The sequence below is a fragment of the Protobothrops mucrosquamatus genome, unplaced genomic scaffold (genome assembly GCF_001527695.2).
Source record: "Protobothrops mucrosquamatus isolate PMUCROS unplaced genomic scaffold, P.Mucros_1.0 scaffold_257, whole genome shotgun sequence".
In the NCBI taxonomy this organism is placed as follows: Eukaryota; Metazoa; Chordata; class Lepidosauria; order Squamata; family Viperidae; genus Protobothrops; species Protobothrops mucrosquamatus.
This window is the reverse complement of record NW_015386333.1, coordinates 4,338,801-4,354,963: the sequence shown is the minus strand read 5'-3', so window position 1 is coordinate 4,354,963 and position 16,163 is coordinate 4,338,801. Positions and strand designations below refer to the sequence as shown.

The 16,163-nt window shown below is 39.8% G+C and overlaps 1 protein-coding gene across 1 annotated transcript in view; it reads right to left on the bottom strand.

Annotated features, from left to right (window-relative positions):
- The window catches only part of TUBG1 (tubulin gamma 1), an 83,063-nt gene that overhangs the window by 12,583 nt on the left and 54,317 nt on the right, over positions 1–16,163 (bottom strand). The window contains exons 5-7 of the mRNA XM_015831519.2: positions 9,317–9,396; positions 1,690–1,816; positions 786–872 (exon numbers count right to left, since the gene is read on the bottom strand). Of these exons, the coding sequence (XP_015687005.1) occupies positions 786–872; positions 1,690–1,816; positions 9,317–9,396 (294 nt within the window). The remainder of the gene's footprint in view (positions 1–785; positions 873–1,689; positions 1,817–9,316; positions 9,397–16,163) is intronic.

Here is a 16,163-nt window from a genome sequence, read left to right as displayed (position 1 = left end):
ATACAAAATTACATATGCAATACAGCTACATTTTCTTACTTGCTTTTTGTACATGGTCAGATTCTTAGCTAATGCAAAATTACCTGACCATTGCAATAATCATTCCCAACAATGTGGTTGCCTTACTTATTGTCCTAGGCCTCTAATACGCAAGCTGGCCACTGGCCTAGTCTTACTATAGAAGCCTGAATCATAAAAATCCCAACAAGCACTGTATTTGTATTTGCTAGTTCTTCTTACAAATTATTATGGCTAAGCTGGGATTCTACATAGGAGAACTAATTATCTGATCACATACAGTATTTCTTTGATACAGAAGCTTGTTGTATGGACAGCAATACTAAAACAACCTGAAAACTGTCATGAATAGTGTTATCTATAAATGGCCTAAAAATTATCCTCAAAACTGAAAGATAAAAAGAAATTGGGAAAACCAAGAGCCAGCATTCTAGAATAACTTACTGTTGATAAAAAGTGAGCTTTCCATAATTTTAAGACAAGGGCATAGAAAATGAATAAATCACCTATTCTACATCTCAAAGTTTCCCTTCTTTGTTTTAAATGTATGTACAGTCTTTTTCAGAGTGGTATAAATGCTCCGGTTTTAAAATATAGGAAACCAGGGCATTGATGCCTATAGAATTAAATAATGTTCATTTCTGAATTTCTTGCTGTCATCTTCATATCTCTGTTGAGCTCTACCTTTTATGAAAATAGTCTCGTGCATCACTCAGATCCTAATCATTCTTTTTCAGAAGCCTGAGGAAGCCTCCTTATGTGCTTACCAGCTGGTTGATTTGGGAAAAGGTGGGATTTTGGATGTGCAACCTGTCAGTAGCAATACGATTCAGAGCTGTATTATCTAGAACCACCTGTTAAAAAAGAAAATTGGTTTAAGCATTATTGGACCAAAAAGACAAGAGAGGGCACACTTTTCCTGCTAAATAGAATTATAAAGTTTACTGAACAAATAAAACAAAAAAATAACATGTTAAAGAAAATTAAATCACAGATAAAAGGAAGAAAGAGAAAATGGATATAAATAAATATTATTTTAAAAAGGAACAAAGATTTAAATATTTATGTTCGGTTTCTCTATCCAGAATGACACTTCTACAGACAAAAATAACATAAAAGGGAAAATCTAAGTACAGCTATCAAATTAATTCCTAAATTAAGAATTTATCAGCATTTTTTGTAGTTGAATTTTCAACTGAAGAAAAATTTCATATTATCATTGATCAAGGAAAAACTGAATTTCATAAAAAGCATCAACTTATGCAATTTCTTTTGTAGCTACAGTACATTATCTCTTGTATGCTTAAATAATCTAATTAAATAAATAGCAAGAATGTGATTTCAAATCCATGTGTTGTTGCCAAGAAAACTATATGGACCTAGACATTCCACAAGGAGTCAAACTTGATTCACAGAAAAAATTATTTTACCAAACAGAATCAATAGGAAATAGAACAGGAACTAGCCACGAGATCTTATGACATGCCAATTAAGCACATAAGCCATAAAAGTAAAGAAGCCTATGTAAACAATATTTACTTAGCAACAAAATCATTCTACTATAATGTACCTATGTTTAGGTATATCATGATATGCTCTATGACTAGATGAAGAGAATTTCCTTTCTTCATCAGAGACAAGTATTGGCATTTTCCTATCAATATTTCTTACCACACAATCAGCATTCTGTGTCAGCCGTTTGAGTGTCAAGAGAGAGTTATATGGCTGCACAACTACATCACTCATCTCATCCTGGTTAGGGAAGACAGAATATGTCTGCACCAGCTTCTTGGGATACCTGGTGTTTTTTTTAAAAAAAAAGGTTACTTATTCAGTAATAATACAATAAAAAAGAATAAATGTAACATATTTCTTTGCTGTACTCAGACACTTACTATATCATGGCATCATATAAAAAATAGGGGGGGTGCCCTTGTTGCCTGGTAACCACTTTGGAAGATGCAAACAGATGCAGAAAATCAGATGTTGGTGTACGAGTACTATAAGAAACGTGTTCTTTGGCAGGACCGCTAGCATTGTATCTAGAAGCCAACTCCAAGTTTTTAATTAATAAAAGAGGACCAACTATCAAGAAACTACCAATGTTCCATTTCCATTTACCCAGAAAAGAACAATCAATACTGAGATGTGCAACTGCAGTAATCTAACTGACAAACTTAGCCTTACTAAAGCCCAACTTAATGAACAGAGACTTGCATCGAGAAATCTCTGGTGCAACACCACTGAAGACCATAAAGGACTCCAGGATGATACTTGCCACACTGCAACTCCAGAGTCTTGGCTGTTACTACATTTAAAACCCACCTGGGCTCAATTCCAAAAGAGGAACTCCCCTTCTGAGCCCAGCCAGATCTTGCTAATGCATGCCAGGATGGCCCTCTCATTGTTGATTAAATTATAAATAAGGGAGGCCTTATTGCAGACTGACCTGGCATTCAGTAGCAGCAACTCATAAAGGCCGAAGGCTCCAGCCCCAGCCACTCTTACCCACTGCAAGATGGCTCCTTACCTGCAACAACTATAGGTTCCTCCCCTAGCTCTTACCCAGAAGAGACAACCATTCATTTACAGCACTTAAAACTAGATGAAAGATAAAGGCATGCTACTTTTTCCCTCCTGCCCAGGGGGCAAGCAAGGTAACCCCACAGAGGAGGGAATCCACAGTAGCATGCCAAATCTACTGTTGCCCCCCCCAAAAAAAAAGACTCAGCATCCCACAAAAACATCAGTAATGAAGAAAGAACCAGGCAGTGGCAAGTCATCAAGCAGCAGAAATACTACAAAATACTAACACAAGCTTCAACAACCAGGGTGTCTGTCAATAGCCTCACAGTCTCCCATAAAAGCCCATCCTAAGTATTCAGTAGCATACAACAGCAGTCCAATCCTCAACAGCAGCAGCCTTCTTCTGAAAAACTTCTTGTTATTAATCAACCACCTCCACTGTTCTGTTCCCCCGCTGGGACCTCAAGCCAACTGGCACAGCCGATATTTTTAGGCCCTTACAAAAGGATAGATGAGTTGGGGCCAACCTCACAGCAGGGACCAAGATGTTCCAGAGGGCAGGAGTAAAGAAGGCCTCCTCCTGGGCTGACAGGACCCTCAGCATGCCTCTTCTGCCAGGACAAGTGGTATCCTATTGTGTTGCACGCTAATCCAAGTTACTTAATCTATCATCTGACTCCCTGCCCTTAATCTTTCAGAAGAGTCTAACTTCTGAAGAGAGGCAAAGTTATTCAGTTGCAGTATTGTGGTAAGAATAGAGGAGTAGGGAAGTTTGTGTACAGGTGATATAAAATTGAAACAGGAAAAATGTGTGCCCACCTGATTTGTCAAGGCGTGAAAGATTTTTATGCAGAATTTCTAAATTAATCTATGTGCTTATTCTGAATGGACTATGCCTTCTAGGAAGTGCTTCCATTGCTAGAATACTGTTTTCCATGGCTTTTTTTCCCTCATAGAACGCCCAGAACGGAGTTCCGGCACCTTTTTTGGATGGAACTTTGTAGGGTAAGCAAGGCGGGTTGTATGACGTGTGTGAGTTCCAGCACCTTTTTTTTTTTTTTTTTTTTTTTTTTAGAAAAAAAGCACTGCTGTTTTCATTGCAAGCAACTCTGACCAAAAATGTCAGTTTCATTCAGCTGATAAAAGGAACCTGGAATAAATTGCAAATGGCAGGAGGTTCATCCCCTCCTCCTTCTCCCTTTCTCTGCTTAGAAGACAATGGTGCGAAATGCAATGTTTGATGCATCTGTTTATACCACAAACTGGTAAGAGGAATTTGGATGCTTGAATAGCAGCTGTAAAAAGGATGTTCAGTTTATGAAATATTGCTTGCTCAAGTAAACTTATATCATTTCTTTAAAATCCAAATAGCTGTCTTATCTAGTTGCAAAATTAAGGATAAATCTTCTATGAAAAATTAGCAATGCTTGGAAAATGCTATGCATCTTTTACAGTTTTAATTTTTTTACATGAAAGTATAGATTGCACTTTTGCCGGACCATTTGAATTCCTTCTGAGGAGATCTAGTAACCTAAATAGTCCAGTTGAGGCAGATCAAATATATTTTTTCTCCTAATTTAGTAAAAGGTTTGTGTTTACAGAATATCGTTAAAATATTTAATTAAAAGGGGTCTTGAAAAGATCAGTATGTTATCAAAGTACATTTGTTCAAAATATTCATAAATCTGGAAAAGACTATCCTGTAATTTACCATGCCGAAGTTCTGTTTACTCAAACTTGCCATATCTTACATCAAATGCAGTTAATTATTCATGTCCTTCTTTCATTTTGATCAAATGATAGATGCCTCTCAAGTCCAACTTTGTGAGAATACATGCCACTTAAGTGTCATCTAGAAAATCTGAAGTAAGAGACAATGGGTAGTGACCCTAATGGTCACTACCATTAATGGTTTAAAGTCTATAGCCATGCACAATTCTAACATAGCCATCTCCCTTAGGGATGAACTATGTGAATGCAGATGCTGGAGATTCAGAACAAAACCTTTCTTCATAATGTCACTCAGAAATTCCTTTAAAGTAGATATAAATGTTGCTTTTTAGCCAGAATGTGGGATTCTGACTTCAAGTTGATGGTACAGTCACAAGCCCAATAAAAAGACAACACAGTTGTTTCTTTGTCCTCAGACACAAAACCCAAGTATTTTTTTTGGCAATGAAATGGAGTTTGTGAGCTGAGCAGGCCAGTATGAAGCATAAAAGAGGAAAAGTTACAAATCATACTATTGGTACTTTGGAAAGAAAAAAGAAACTGTTCTTTTCTCCCTGTGTACATCTGGGTTATCTGCAGCTAATCAATTCCACCACAGAAAGAAACAAAGAAGCAACAACAGTAGAGTGATAAGAATTCTACAGTATGTGATTCTTTATTATCAATTATAAAGGTATATGCATTGCTTGCCGATCAATCATTTCCACCAGCTTTTGTTTTTCCAGTGTCAGTGTAAATAAATCAATTTTTGCACTGTAGGGATAGAATCAAGATCATGTGAAGTGTTAATATCACTTTACAATGCCTTGGTAAGGCCACACTTGGAAAATTGCATCCGGTTTTGGTCACCATGATATAAAAAAGATGTTGAGACTCTAGAAAGAGTACAGAGAAAAGCAACAAAGATGATTAGGGGACTGGAGGCTAAAACATATAAGGAACAGCTGCTGGAATTGGATATGTCTAGTCTAATGAAGAGAAGGACGAGGGGGGACATGATAGCAGTATTCCAATATCTCAGGGGCTGCCACAAAGAAGAGGGAGACAAGCTATTCTCCAAAGCATCTGAGGGCAGGAGAAGAAGCAACGGATGGAAACTAACCAAAGAGAGAAGCAACCTAGCATTAAGGAGAAATTCCCTGACAGTTAGAACAATTAATCAGTAGAACAACCTGCCCCCAGAAGCTGTGAATGTTCCAACACTGGAAAATTTTAAGGAGACTGGACAGCCATTTGTCTGAAATGGTATAGGGTTTCCTGCCTGAGCAGGGGGTTGAAATAGATGACTTCCAAGGTCCTTTCCAACTACCACTACTGATACGCAGGTTCTGAGGTTTTGCTTGATAAAAAAAATACAGGAAACCAGAAGTTACCTTTAAGCTTTTATTTTTTATTCAGCTGAACAAAGACGGACTCCTCTAAATGAGAGAAGTCCTGAATGAGAAGAAATCCTTGTATTTATTCTTTCTGATTACATAAGCAACCCATCCAGCAAAGCTGACACACATAAGATAAAGATTTCACCCAGTAAGTCTGGCACACTGTAGATAAGAAGGGAGAAAGCAGAAGTAGCTAAACATGTTCCCTTTGGGGTGTTTCCCTAAAGATATCATGTGTTCTCGGGTCGGTTAGGACATTGGGTGTTTTCCTTGCTGTCCTTTCATGACCCTGCATCCAGGACTCTGCAAGTGACCAGAGAGAGAGGAGCCATCTGTATGTATTCACAATTGATACTGTCCCCTAAGTCCTGGTCATCAAAATCCCTCCTTTCATGCTTCGAGCAGTGCGCAGGAGCATGACCACCCAACCGCAGAGATAGAGGATAAGCTTCTGTAGTACGTTGCCCACATTGTTTCAGACAACCAGAGGTGATTAGGGGCAAGCAGTGAAGGACACAGCAGGAAACAAGAACAAGAAATACTACAAAGAGAAGACCAAGGAATAATTCCCTAAACTATCCCCATCCTGGGAGCCAACTGGTAAGAAATGAGAATATATCATTGAAGACCTCCCATACAGTATCAGTAGAAATCTTCAGATCTTTAGGGTAATTCCTAATTCCTTCCTCCATGAGATGAATGGTATCATTATGTTGGATAATACGAGCAGAGGGAAAGATAATCCCTATGGTACATGTACCAGACCAGTAAGCTGGCAAAGACTTATAGGCAAACCGATCACAAAGGAACCACCAGTCCAGGTGGATAGCAAGATAAATGCTTGGTTTGCCTTCCAACCCCTCAGGCATATAAGCTCTAACACCAGACATATAAGACATGAGTCCCATTGCTGCAAACAGACTACAAGGAGCAGAGGGGTACTTCTTGTAGTCGAGGCCAAAGGTCTGATGACATCCATGCCAACCATCTCACATGCTAGTACTGCACTTCCATGTGACCGAGCAAGGTGCAAAGATTCCTAACTTATCTGGAAGAAGAATTAAAATGACTAAGACAAGCAGCTGCAGGGTTCTGTATATGTGCCCCTAGTTTAGCAATCTGCAGCTTTCCTGCCCCAAACACAGGAAGTGTCCAGCCCCTTGTTGCATTGTTCATGCTGAACATAAAGGCTCCTAAGGGTGTAGCTTCCATGACCAATCCATGTGTACCAGTGGGGGATATAAGTGTGCAGATCCACCAATCTGTTACGTTCAAAAGCTTAACCCATGCTTGCATATTCTGTATATAGGTGTTGGAGCCCCAAGTTCCCAAAGAGGGACTGGGAAATTGGGGACCACCTTGGCCTTCTATTTTACTGGGAATGACGGGGAATGATGTCTGTAATTCCCCAGACAGTTCAGGCACAGACTTAGGATCCCCAGAATCAGAAAGAGATGGCTGTTGTGCCAAGATATGATCAACTGAAAATGGCAGAACCCCCTCTTGATGTCTGGTTTCTCCCAGAAGCAGCATGTCAGACGTCTTACTTTGGGCTTTATCGTGCAAAGTACCCCTTTTAGGTCAATCTCAGCATTATGGGAAGCATCTGGCTGAAATCCTGGTACTAACTTTCCAGGGTGAGATACATGTGATGGTCTTTTGAGTGTTCCTGGCCAGCATCTGGACTCACCCAACCATGGGTAAGAAGAAATCGTCCTTGCCGAGATATGGGGGGGGGGGGGCAAAGCAACAGAAGAGTTCATCCTTGGAGGGTGTGTCAGATTGTACATCCCAGTCCACAGCAGCTGTCCCCATAGTCATGTCATATACCTTGACCATGACCAGAACCTGACCTCGAACTTGACCACCCTTCCCATAATCCCCCCCGTAAGGGTAGAGTAGGCTTCACAAAAAAGAAAGAAAGCATGGAGTAGGGAAAGAAAAACAAGACAGAGTAACAAAAAAAGAAAAGATGAACAACCCAAACAAAAAAACCAGACGTTAGCCAAGAGAGAGAGGAGCGATGCCTGCGGTGCGAGTAAGCAGGAAGCCGGTGAGAGGAAACTGCCTGTGTAGAAGCCCGACGGGCACAGGTATCACAGTGACCAAAACATCCCGGCATACAGATCAGTGTTGGCCCTGAAGCAGAAGCTTCAGCCCAAGGTCTTCCCCAGCACCAGGGGCCGCAGTCCAAGCAACTTGGTCCTCAGCGTCAGAAGATGGCGAAGAAGAGCGAAGGCGAGTGTGATGAAGCCAGGCACGAATTCCAGTAACCTTGTACTCTCATGCTCTAACGGGTTGTGAGTGTTGAACTTGTGGCTGCTCTGAGGTTTGTGGTTGCTCCTTATATATATTTCCTGCTGTTGACCAGGCCTAGGCGTGATACTGATCTTAGCCAAAGGTCAGTGGATCTCTTGTGGCCGAACAGGCTGTGCAAGTGATGTGAGTGACTTGAACACATGGGCTCAGCCCCAGGAAGACTACTACTACTACTACTACTACTACTACTACTACTACTACTACTACTACTACTACTACTACTTATTATTATTATTATTATTATTATTATTATACTCTACTTCATTGTTAGTTTTTGGATGAAAGGTATGTTAATTACAATTTTTGCTAAAATGTCATGTGGAACAGTTTTGAGAGTTTAATATAGATAATAACTGACAATTGTTCTTATTACAGAAAAAAGAACTTATTATACCAAAACATATTTAAAACCATTCTTAAAATCTATTGAAATGTTGCTGAGAAGATTTTAAAAATTTTCAGTGTCTATATTTTGCCCACTTAATGAAGAAGGTCATAGCAAGTACAATATCCCCACTAATGTGGAAAATCAACTGTAATTCTAACTGCAGATTACATCACAGAACAATTGAAAACATTACAAATGATCCATTCAGGAATATCTCAAAACTAAGGGTATAATTTCTCCATTGAGAATTATAACTTCTGCATGTCCTTCCTTTTCTGATTAAAAAAGATAATTTACCCATCTCTGCATGCCTACCTACTATTTGTCAGTCTCCCAATAAAAGGGAGTTATTATTCACAATCAACAAGAATTTTTTTTTTCCAACTTCAGTCCAACGTAAGATTGCCTCCAAGCAATCCAGCACTCTTAGAGGGTGAATAGTACAAATAGTAACTATAAGCAGAGATTAAGAGTAAGATTCATAACATTCTGTGGATCTCTGGGAAGAACAAAAATATTGCTCCTCTGAAACCATCTTATAATGAAAACTGGCTACATTTAAAGGATACTTGGCATGTTATTAATTAGCTTAATTTAATTTTCATCATGTGCCTGTTTACCCTTCCTCACAATTTCTGAAAGTTCAGTAGAGTTATAATTCTTAAAACACTATGTTATCCAATAAAACAATGTGATTTTCTTTAGCCAAAACTGAAGAACATTTCTTGCCTGAGGGATCAAAACTGATTTTTTTTCTTGTTTCAAGTTACAACTGTATAAAACACAAGGCTTGTCCAAGCTGGTGATTGGGTGGGGCAGACCTTACTGAGTCAGCTATGTAACGTCCATGTCTGACAGTTAGCAGATTTCCCCAAAGTAACTTGACTGCTTTCTAATTTTCCTACCCAAAAGAAGTATAGACATGAGCACAAACAAATTTGTGGCCATCACTCACCTGTCATTTAACCTTTCCAGAAGGTAAGAGCCCAAGCCAGAACCAGTCCCACCAGCAATGGAATGACACAGCACAAAACCCTGAAATAAACAACATAAAAAATAGATACATACCATCCTCTTATGGGAGAAATATCAGTGCACATAAATGCATCAGAGGAGAGACGAATGGATACTAAAGCTATATAACCACAATCTACATAACTTTCTTTCTGAGAACTAATGTCTTAAAAGTTAGCTATTCTTCTGTTCTGCAGCCAAATAATATCCAGCTCCTCAGCACTGGACTGGAATAATTAACCACGGGCACATAGCTGCGTCCACCTCACCATGACCCCCTCCCGTCAGCTGACCCATCACAGGTATTTATTGTCAGCTGGCCCTCTGCCAGCGCTTCTCCCCCAACAATCATCCACTGGCACTCCTCCAATGCACCCTCTCCCAGATGATATGCCGAAGGATACTTGTCCCCAGCCAATCCGCAGAGCAGGACAAGTAATCATGTGTCCCTGCTCTGCCTTCCGATTGGATGCAGTCCCTTTTCAGCTTGCATTCCTAAAGGGGAAACTGGAAAGGTTTGGGGAGGGGACACAAAGGTGTCGTTTCCCTGGCAAAAAGCAGAATAATACAACTATGAATTCCCATATGACTAACTATGTTATAAAACTTAAGTGCTTTTCTCTATTAAAAAAAGATATTTATCCCATAATTATTAGGACTCTGAACACATCACCACTCTGATGTGATTTGGAGGGCGGGGGGGGGGGAGAAAGGATATGCCTGATATTGATATTAAAACCCATGCCTGATTCTGAAATTATGGTGGATTTCAATATTAGGCGTGTTTTTGCTCTCCTCCCCAGTTATCACATCAAGGCAGTGATGTGTTCAGAATCTAATAATTTTGGGATTTCAATCACTGCCCTGATCAAAGCCGATCTCATTAATTCTGACAAAAGAGAGAGAGAATTGAGAAGAATTTATGGTCTGGATACTTGAAAACAAGTAAATTATAATTCTGTTTAAAGCTGTGGCGAACCCTTTATTATTATAGAGAAAAGCACTTAATTGTCAAGCTCTGAAGATCCCTTTCATTAGAACTGCCATGGTGCTTCTAGCTTGCCTACAGTTAGTTACGAGGGAGGGGATGAAGGGAAAAGGTTTGGAATTCACAGATGGTTTCTATCAGTGTGAGAGTATAGGTCACTGAAGAAATCTTTTGGCAAACAGAGACTGTCTTTTGGGGGATTAATTGGACAATATGACCTGAACTGTCAGAGAGGGGAGAGAAGATTTTACTTTTTGAATTACCTTTTTCCCGCCATACTGCCAGAGCTGGAATTACTTCTACCGTGCGGGTATGCTATGCCTAATAAAGTTTTATATTAGAGATTGCAATGTTTCTGATGGATTTACTTCATTGGGCTTTTCAGTGGAACTATGACATTATTTCAGCTCTCTCTTAATCTTCATTTCAACTAAGGGGGTCCTGAGCCCCTATGCCCTTTCTAGCAACCCACCAGAGGGGTAGTGAAAACTCAGGGGAAGATGCCTGAAATGGAACAACTGGCCAAAGCCGGGTCAGGGTCAGTCAGCGAGACCCCAACTGGAGCAGAGAGCAGTTCTGAAACTCCGCCAGCCTCAACGCACCCCAAGGTACAAGAAAAATAGAAGCAGCCGCCCCTGACCCTGGAGTGGAAGGTGGGACAGTAGCATTCAACTGGTCTGGATTGGGGAAGTGGGAAGAGGGAGAGCAGAAGGCAGCTGAAGCCGAGTTCCCTCTATACTATCCATGGCTTGAGTATCGCCAAGAACTGGAGTGGTGGGAGCAGAGCCTCCGAATGGGCCACACTGAAAGAGTGCTATTTGCCAACATGTGGTAGCCAGTTGGTGGAACAACTGAGGCAGAAATTCAGCAGTCTGAAGGTTCGAGGGGAGGAGCCAGGTGTGTGCCTCACCCCAAAACTGGGGCTTATTTGGGGGGTAGGGCTTATATTAGGCCCACGCCCCAAAATTAAGTTAGGGCTTATTTTGGGGGTAAGTCTTACGTTTGGGGAAACACGGTAACTCAATAGTTCCGTGAAGGGCTGAGTCATGACCTGTTTCAGTTGTGCCTTGACCGAGGAATCCTGGACTGGCTTAATGATTGGTACCAGCTGGTTACTGCCATGGAGTTAGACCTGGTGGACTACAAGGGCTGTGGGAGATCCGAACTGTGGCCGAAGACAAGCCAGGAAAAGTGCATGCTGGGGAGAAAGCAGCCGGCAGTGGCCTCCCTGGTTCCTGCGGGGCCTTCCAGTCACACTCCCATCATGTGCTTTCTCTGTGGTCAGGAGGGCCATTGGGCAGCAATGTGCCCAGCGCCAACACCCAGGGCGACTGCTGCTGTCCCTTCTCCCTCAAAGCCAAAGTATATGCCCAGTGTTGGAAGGGTGAAAACATACCTACAAACGATATGATTATATACAAAATTCTTGAATGCGTGGAAATGAATAAACTTACGCTAGAATTAAAAGACAAGGAGGCAACAGAATTTTATGAAATATGGAACAAATGTTATGATTGGCTAGAACAAAGAAAGAAAAAGACATGATTACTGATGTAAATAAATAGTAAATAATATATATGAGATGTATAACACAGTTCTGTTAAGGGAAAAAATGTATTTTTCAGTTTTATTTTTGTTGTATAGTGAAAAAAGGAAAAAAAATAATAAAAAAAATTCAGATCTACACTAGATTTTTTTCAACCCCCCCCCCCCAAAAAAAGCCAAAGAAGCTGCTGAAGAAAGGAAAGAAGTCACGAGTGGTGGCCTAAGTCATCAAGGTCTCGCCCCTCCAGAGAGCAAAGGGGAAGGAACTTCAAATGAAAAGGAACCGCTGATGATCTTTTACGACAGCGACGGAGAAAATGACCCAATGGTGAGTGTACCCATTAACCACTAAATGCTAAAGTGGATATTGCAGCACCCCACTCAGGGGTGAGGGGACTGATAAAAGCTCTCATAGACTCAGGCTGCATCCGCTGCTTAATTAGCCAAGCCACAGTGCAGAAGCTAGGGCTGCATGTGAGGAAAGTTAGGAAACCCCTGAAGTTTGAACAAGTTGATGGCACCTTGAGCAGCTTCCTATTTAACAGAGCCAGTGCAGTTTAAATTGGGGCCCAGCAGAGACTATCCACTTTATGGTCACCCCAAAAATGGCTAAGATGATCTTAGGCCTGGCCTGGTTAGCAAAATGGAGCCCCCGAATCTATTAGGAGAAAACCTCAAAGCAAGTGGTCATGAGAAAACAGAACCTGACTTCCGGTTTGCGTCTTAGCGACACACCCCACGGCTGATTTTGTCCTGCCAGGGGCCCTAAATGGGTCGAAAGTCGCCCTGGAGAGGCGATGAAGAAAGAGGGAACCCCCGTTGATCATGGAAAGACAGTGGTCGATCTGTTTGATCCAGGGAAAGTCCTCCAAACCAGCAGGAGAAAGGCTAGTTGCATGTTATAATATCAGAAATGGAAAAGGCACCTTATCTTTCAGGACTTCAAAATATACCTGAGGACAAGAAAGAAGATCTGATAAAATGGATCGTAGAGTTGTCAGGAGAATCACTAGAGTTTGGGAGACAAAACATGAAAAGAGAAGTTGAGGGAGAAGGAAAGTGGGAGCTGTTTAATGAATATAAATGGGAAAAACTCCCCCTCAGAAACACTCCAAACAACATCCATAAAAATACAAGTAAAATTCCTTGGTGATTTGAATATACTGACTTGAAAGTGGCTTGGCAAAGGAAGAAGGCTAGAGTTAGACTTAAGAGAACAGATGGAGTATTACACAACTAAACATTTATGGTTAAATATGGTTAAAAGAATAGATATCTTTTGGCTATAAATGGATTTTATAGTAAGAGGGATGTGATTTATAATTAGAATAGCACTTTTTATATTATGGGAAATGTAAAAATATTGGGATGGCTTACGTGAGTGAAATGTTTAGAAACTTAAATATAACTAGCTTGGAGAAAATCATAACTGACAAGAATATTTTGAATACCGATGGGAAACTAAATTTCAATAAGAGCTCAAAAATCAGGATCTATATTAATTCAATAAGAAAATCTTAATTGCAAATACAATTGAAATATAAGCTGATTATAAAAGATGCTATATACTGCTATTACTGTTATTTGTATAAACACTACAAAAATGCCCATATCTAATTTTGTATATATCGATAGTACCAAGAACTGTATTTGCTTAATGTTGGTAAAATGAGAATACTACTGGAAGAAGAGAGGATCAAGGAAGTGTATTATTATCTAACATGTTAACTATGGAATTATAGAAATTAATTATTGTTAAATAGATATGTTGGGACACTTAGCCAAGGGGAAGATATTCATGAAACTAGATCTGAGGGAGGCATAATATTGAGTGAGAATTAAGGAAGGCGACGAGTGGAAAACTGCCTTCAATTGGAGTTACCAATTTAAAGTAATACCCTTTGGGCTGCAGGGGGGACCTACTGTATTTATGCAGCTCATAAACGAGATACTACATGAGCATTTATACAAGAGGGTTTTGGTGTACCTGGATGACATCCTCAACTACACTGAGACTATGGATGAACATGTGAAACTCGTACGACAAGTGCTGAAAAAACTGTTGGATGCTAAACTATATGTCAAACAGACAATATGCACGTTTTACAAGACTAGCCTGGACTACTTAGAATACCGAGTGTCGTGCAAGGGGATGGAGATGGACCTGGGTAAAGTAAAATCCATCTTGGAGTGGCAAGCCCCTTGCACCTGCAAGCAGCTGCAGAGCTTCTTGGGGTTTGCAAATTTCTACAGGCAATTCATTCCCTCCTTTGCTAAAGTTGCCTTGCCAATCACTGAACTCTTGAAAACAGGCCAGGGCAAGGAGAAGCTAACAAGTAATAGTGTGTATTCATTTTGTTTTCCAGATTTCCCCTTCCTCTGTAGGTGGTTGGCCTGTCAAGCTATGAAGACCCTTATCATTAGAACTGCCATGGTGCTTCTAGTTTGCCTACAGTTACAAGGGTGTGTGTTTGTGAAGAGGAAAGGTTTGGAATTCATAGGTGGTTTCTATCAGTGTGAGAGTCAAGATCACTGAAGAAATGTTTTGGAGAACAGAGACTGTCTTCTCATAACAACCATTCGGGGACTAATTGGACAATGTGACCTGAACTGTCAGAGAGGGGAGAGAAGATTTTACTTTTTGAATTACCTTTTTCCCATCATGCTGCCAGAGCTGGAACTACTTCTATCATGCTGGTATGCTATGCCTAATAAAGTTTTATATTAGAGATTGCAATGTCTCTGGTGGATTTACTTTATTGGGCTTTTCAGCTGGAACTATGACATTAGTTTTATAACATAGTTAGAGCTTAATATTGTATCAGGAACTGCTAATCCTCTTTTTTAAAAAAGACATGACCTTGTTTGGGGACGGGGGAAATGGGGTGGAGAGAAAGGAGAAGGCAAAAAAGGAGGAATTGCCTGATATTGAAATCCATCAAAAATACCGTCCTAATTAGATCAAGGAAAACATATTGACTAGGGGAATAATTATATATTAAGTCAGGATTAATAGGTTACACATCTATTACAAGAAAACATCTTTCTTTTAAAGAGGCTAATGGATTCCCTTTTGGGGATTGCGACATTTCTTGCAAACATCTTTCTGGACTTTTTCATATGCATGTTATTTCATCCACTTTTACCTGTGTGAGATGGGGTGGGGGTTGACATTCCCCCCTCCTTTCTATTTCTCTCTCTGAGAGAATGACTTTTTTAATGTTTTCATCTTATTTTGGCTGACTACAATTACAGAGAATGCGCTCGGTCGGCATAGTTCCTTTTCCGAGTATATAAAATGTTATTCAAGATGAATTTCGAAGACAAATATGTCAAAGACTGTATGGTAAAATGGATGAAAAATTTTGGGTTTAACTTAACGCTAGATAAATGGGAGAATGTATGGACTAATGGATTAAATTTTACTTTGAATTAAAGTTTAAAAGAATTTTTTATAAAATGTTGTACTGTTGGTATTTGATTCTAGATAGGTTAGCAAAAATGTATGCAGGGACTTCTAACAAATGTTGGAAATGTAATAAAAATCCAGGCACTTTTTATCATATGTGATAATCTTGCAAGTATATGAAATCATTCTGGATAAATATAATAATGATAATGCAGAAACTATTAAAGATACAAATATTAATAAAACTTGAAGCTTTTCTTTTAGGTATTATGGATAAACCAATGGGATGTTATGTATTTACATGATAACCAATGCAAGGATTGTACTCGCTAAGCCCTTGAAACAAAAAGAGATGCTGACTGTGAAAGAGTGGATTTTAAAACTGATTGGCAAAATTAACTGCTTTGATTAGAGACAATGGATTAGACAGCTTTATAAGAGACTCGAAGCCATTTGTGGATTTTCTATGAGTTAAATACAATAGCAGATGGTTAACAGAGGGATTTGAAGATTAGTGTAATGTTTGGACTAACCTTCACTTTTTTTTCATTTTATTTATATATATTACTAGCTGTACCCGGCCACGCGTTGCTGTGGCTCAGTCTGGTTAAATGGAAAAGAAAGAAAAGAGAAAGCGCACGTTTGTAATGTTTAATTTCACAATGCTTGTGGGTATACAATATTTTTGTTGTTCCATTGTCTGTGCAGATATAGAGATTGTCTGGTTTGCCGACTCTAGAACACGCAACATATAATTGTCCATGTGAGAAGCAATCCGTGTCTAGATCTAAACCGCACAATTCTAAAGATTGGCCCTGAGCTTTGTTGATGGTGATTGCAAACGCC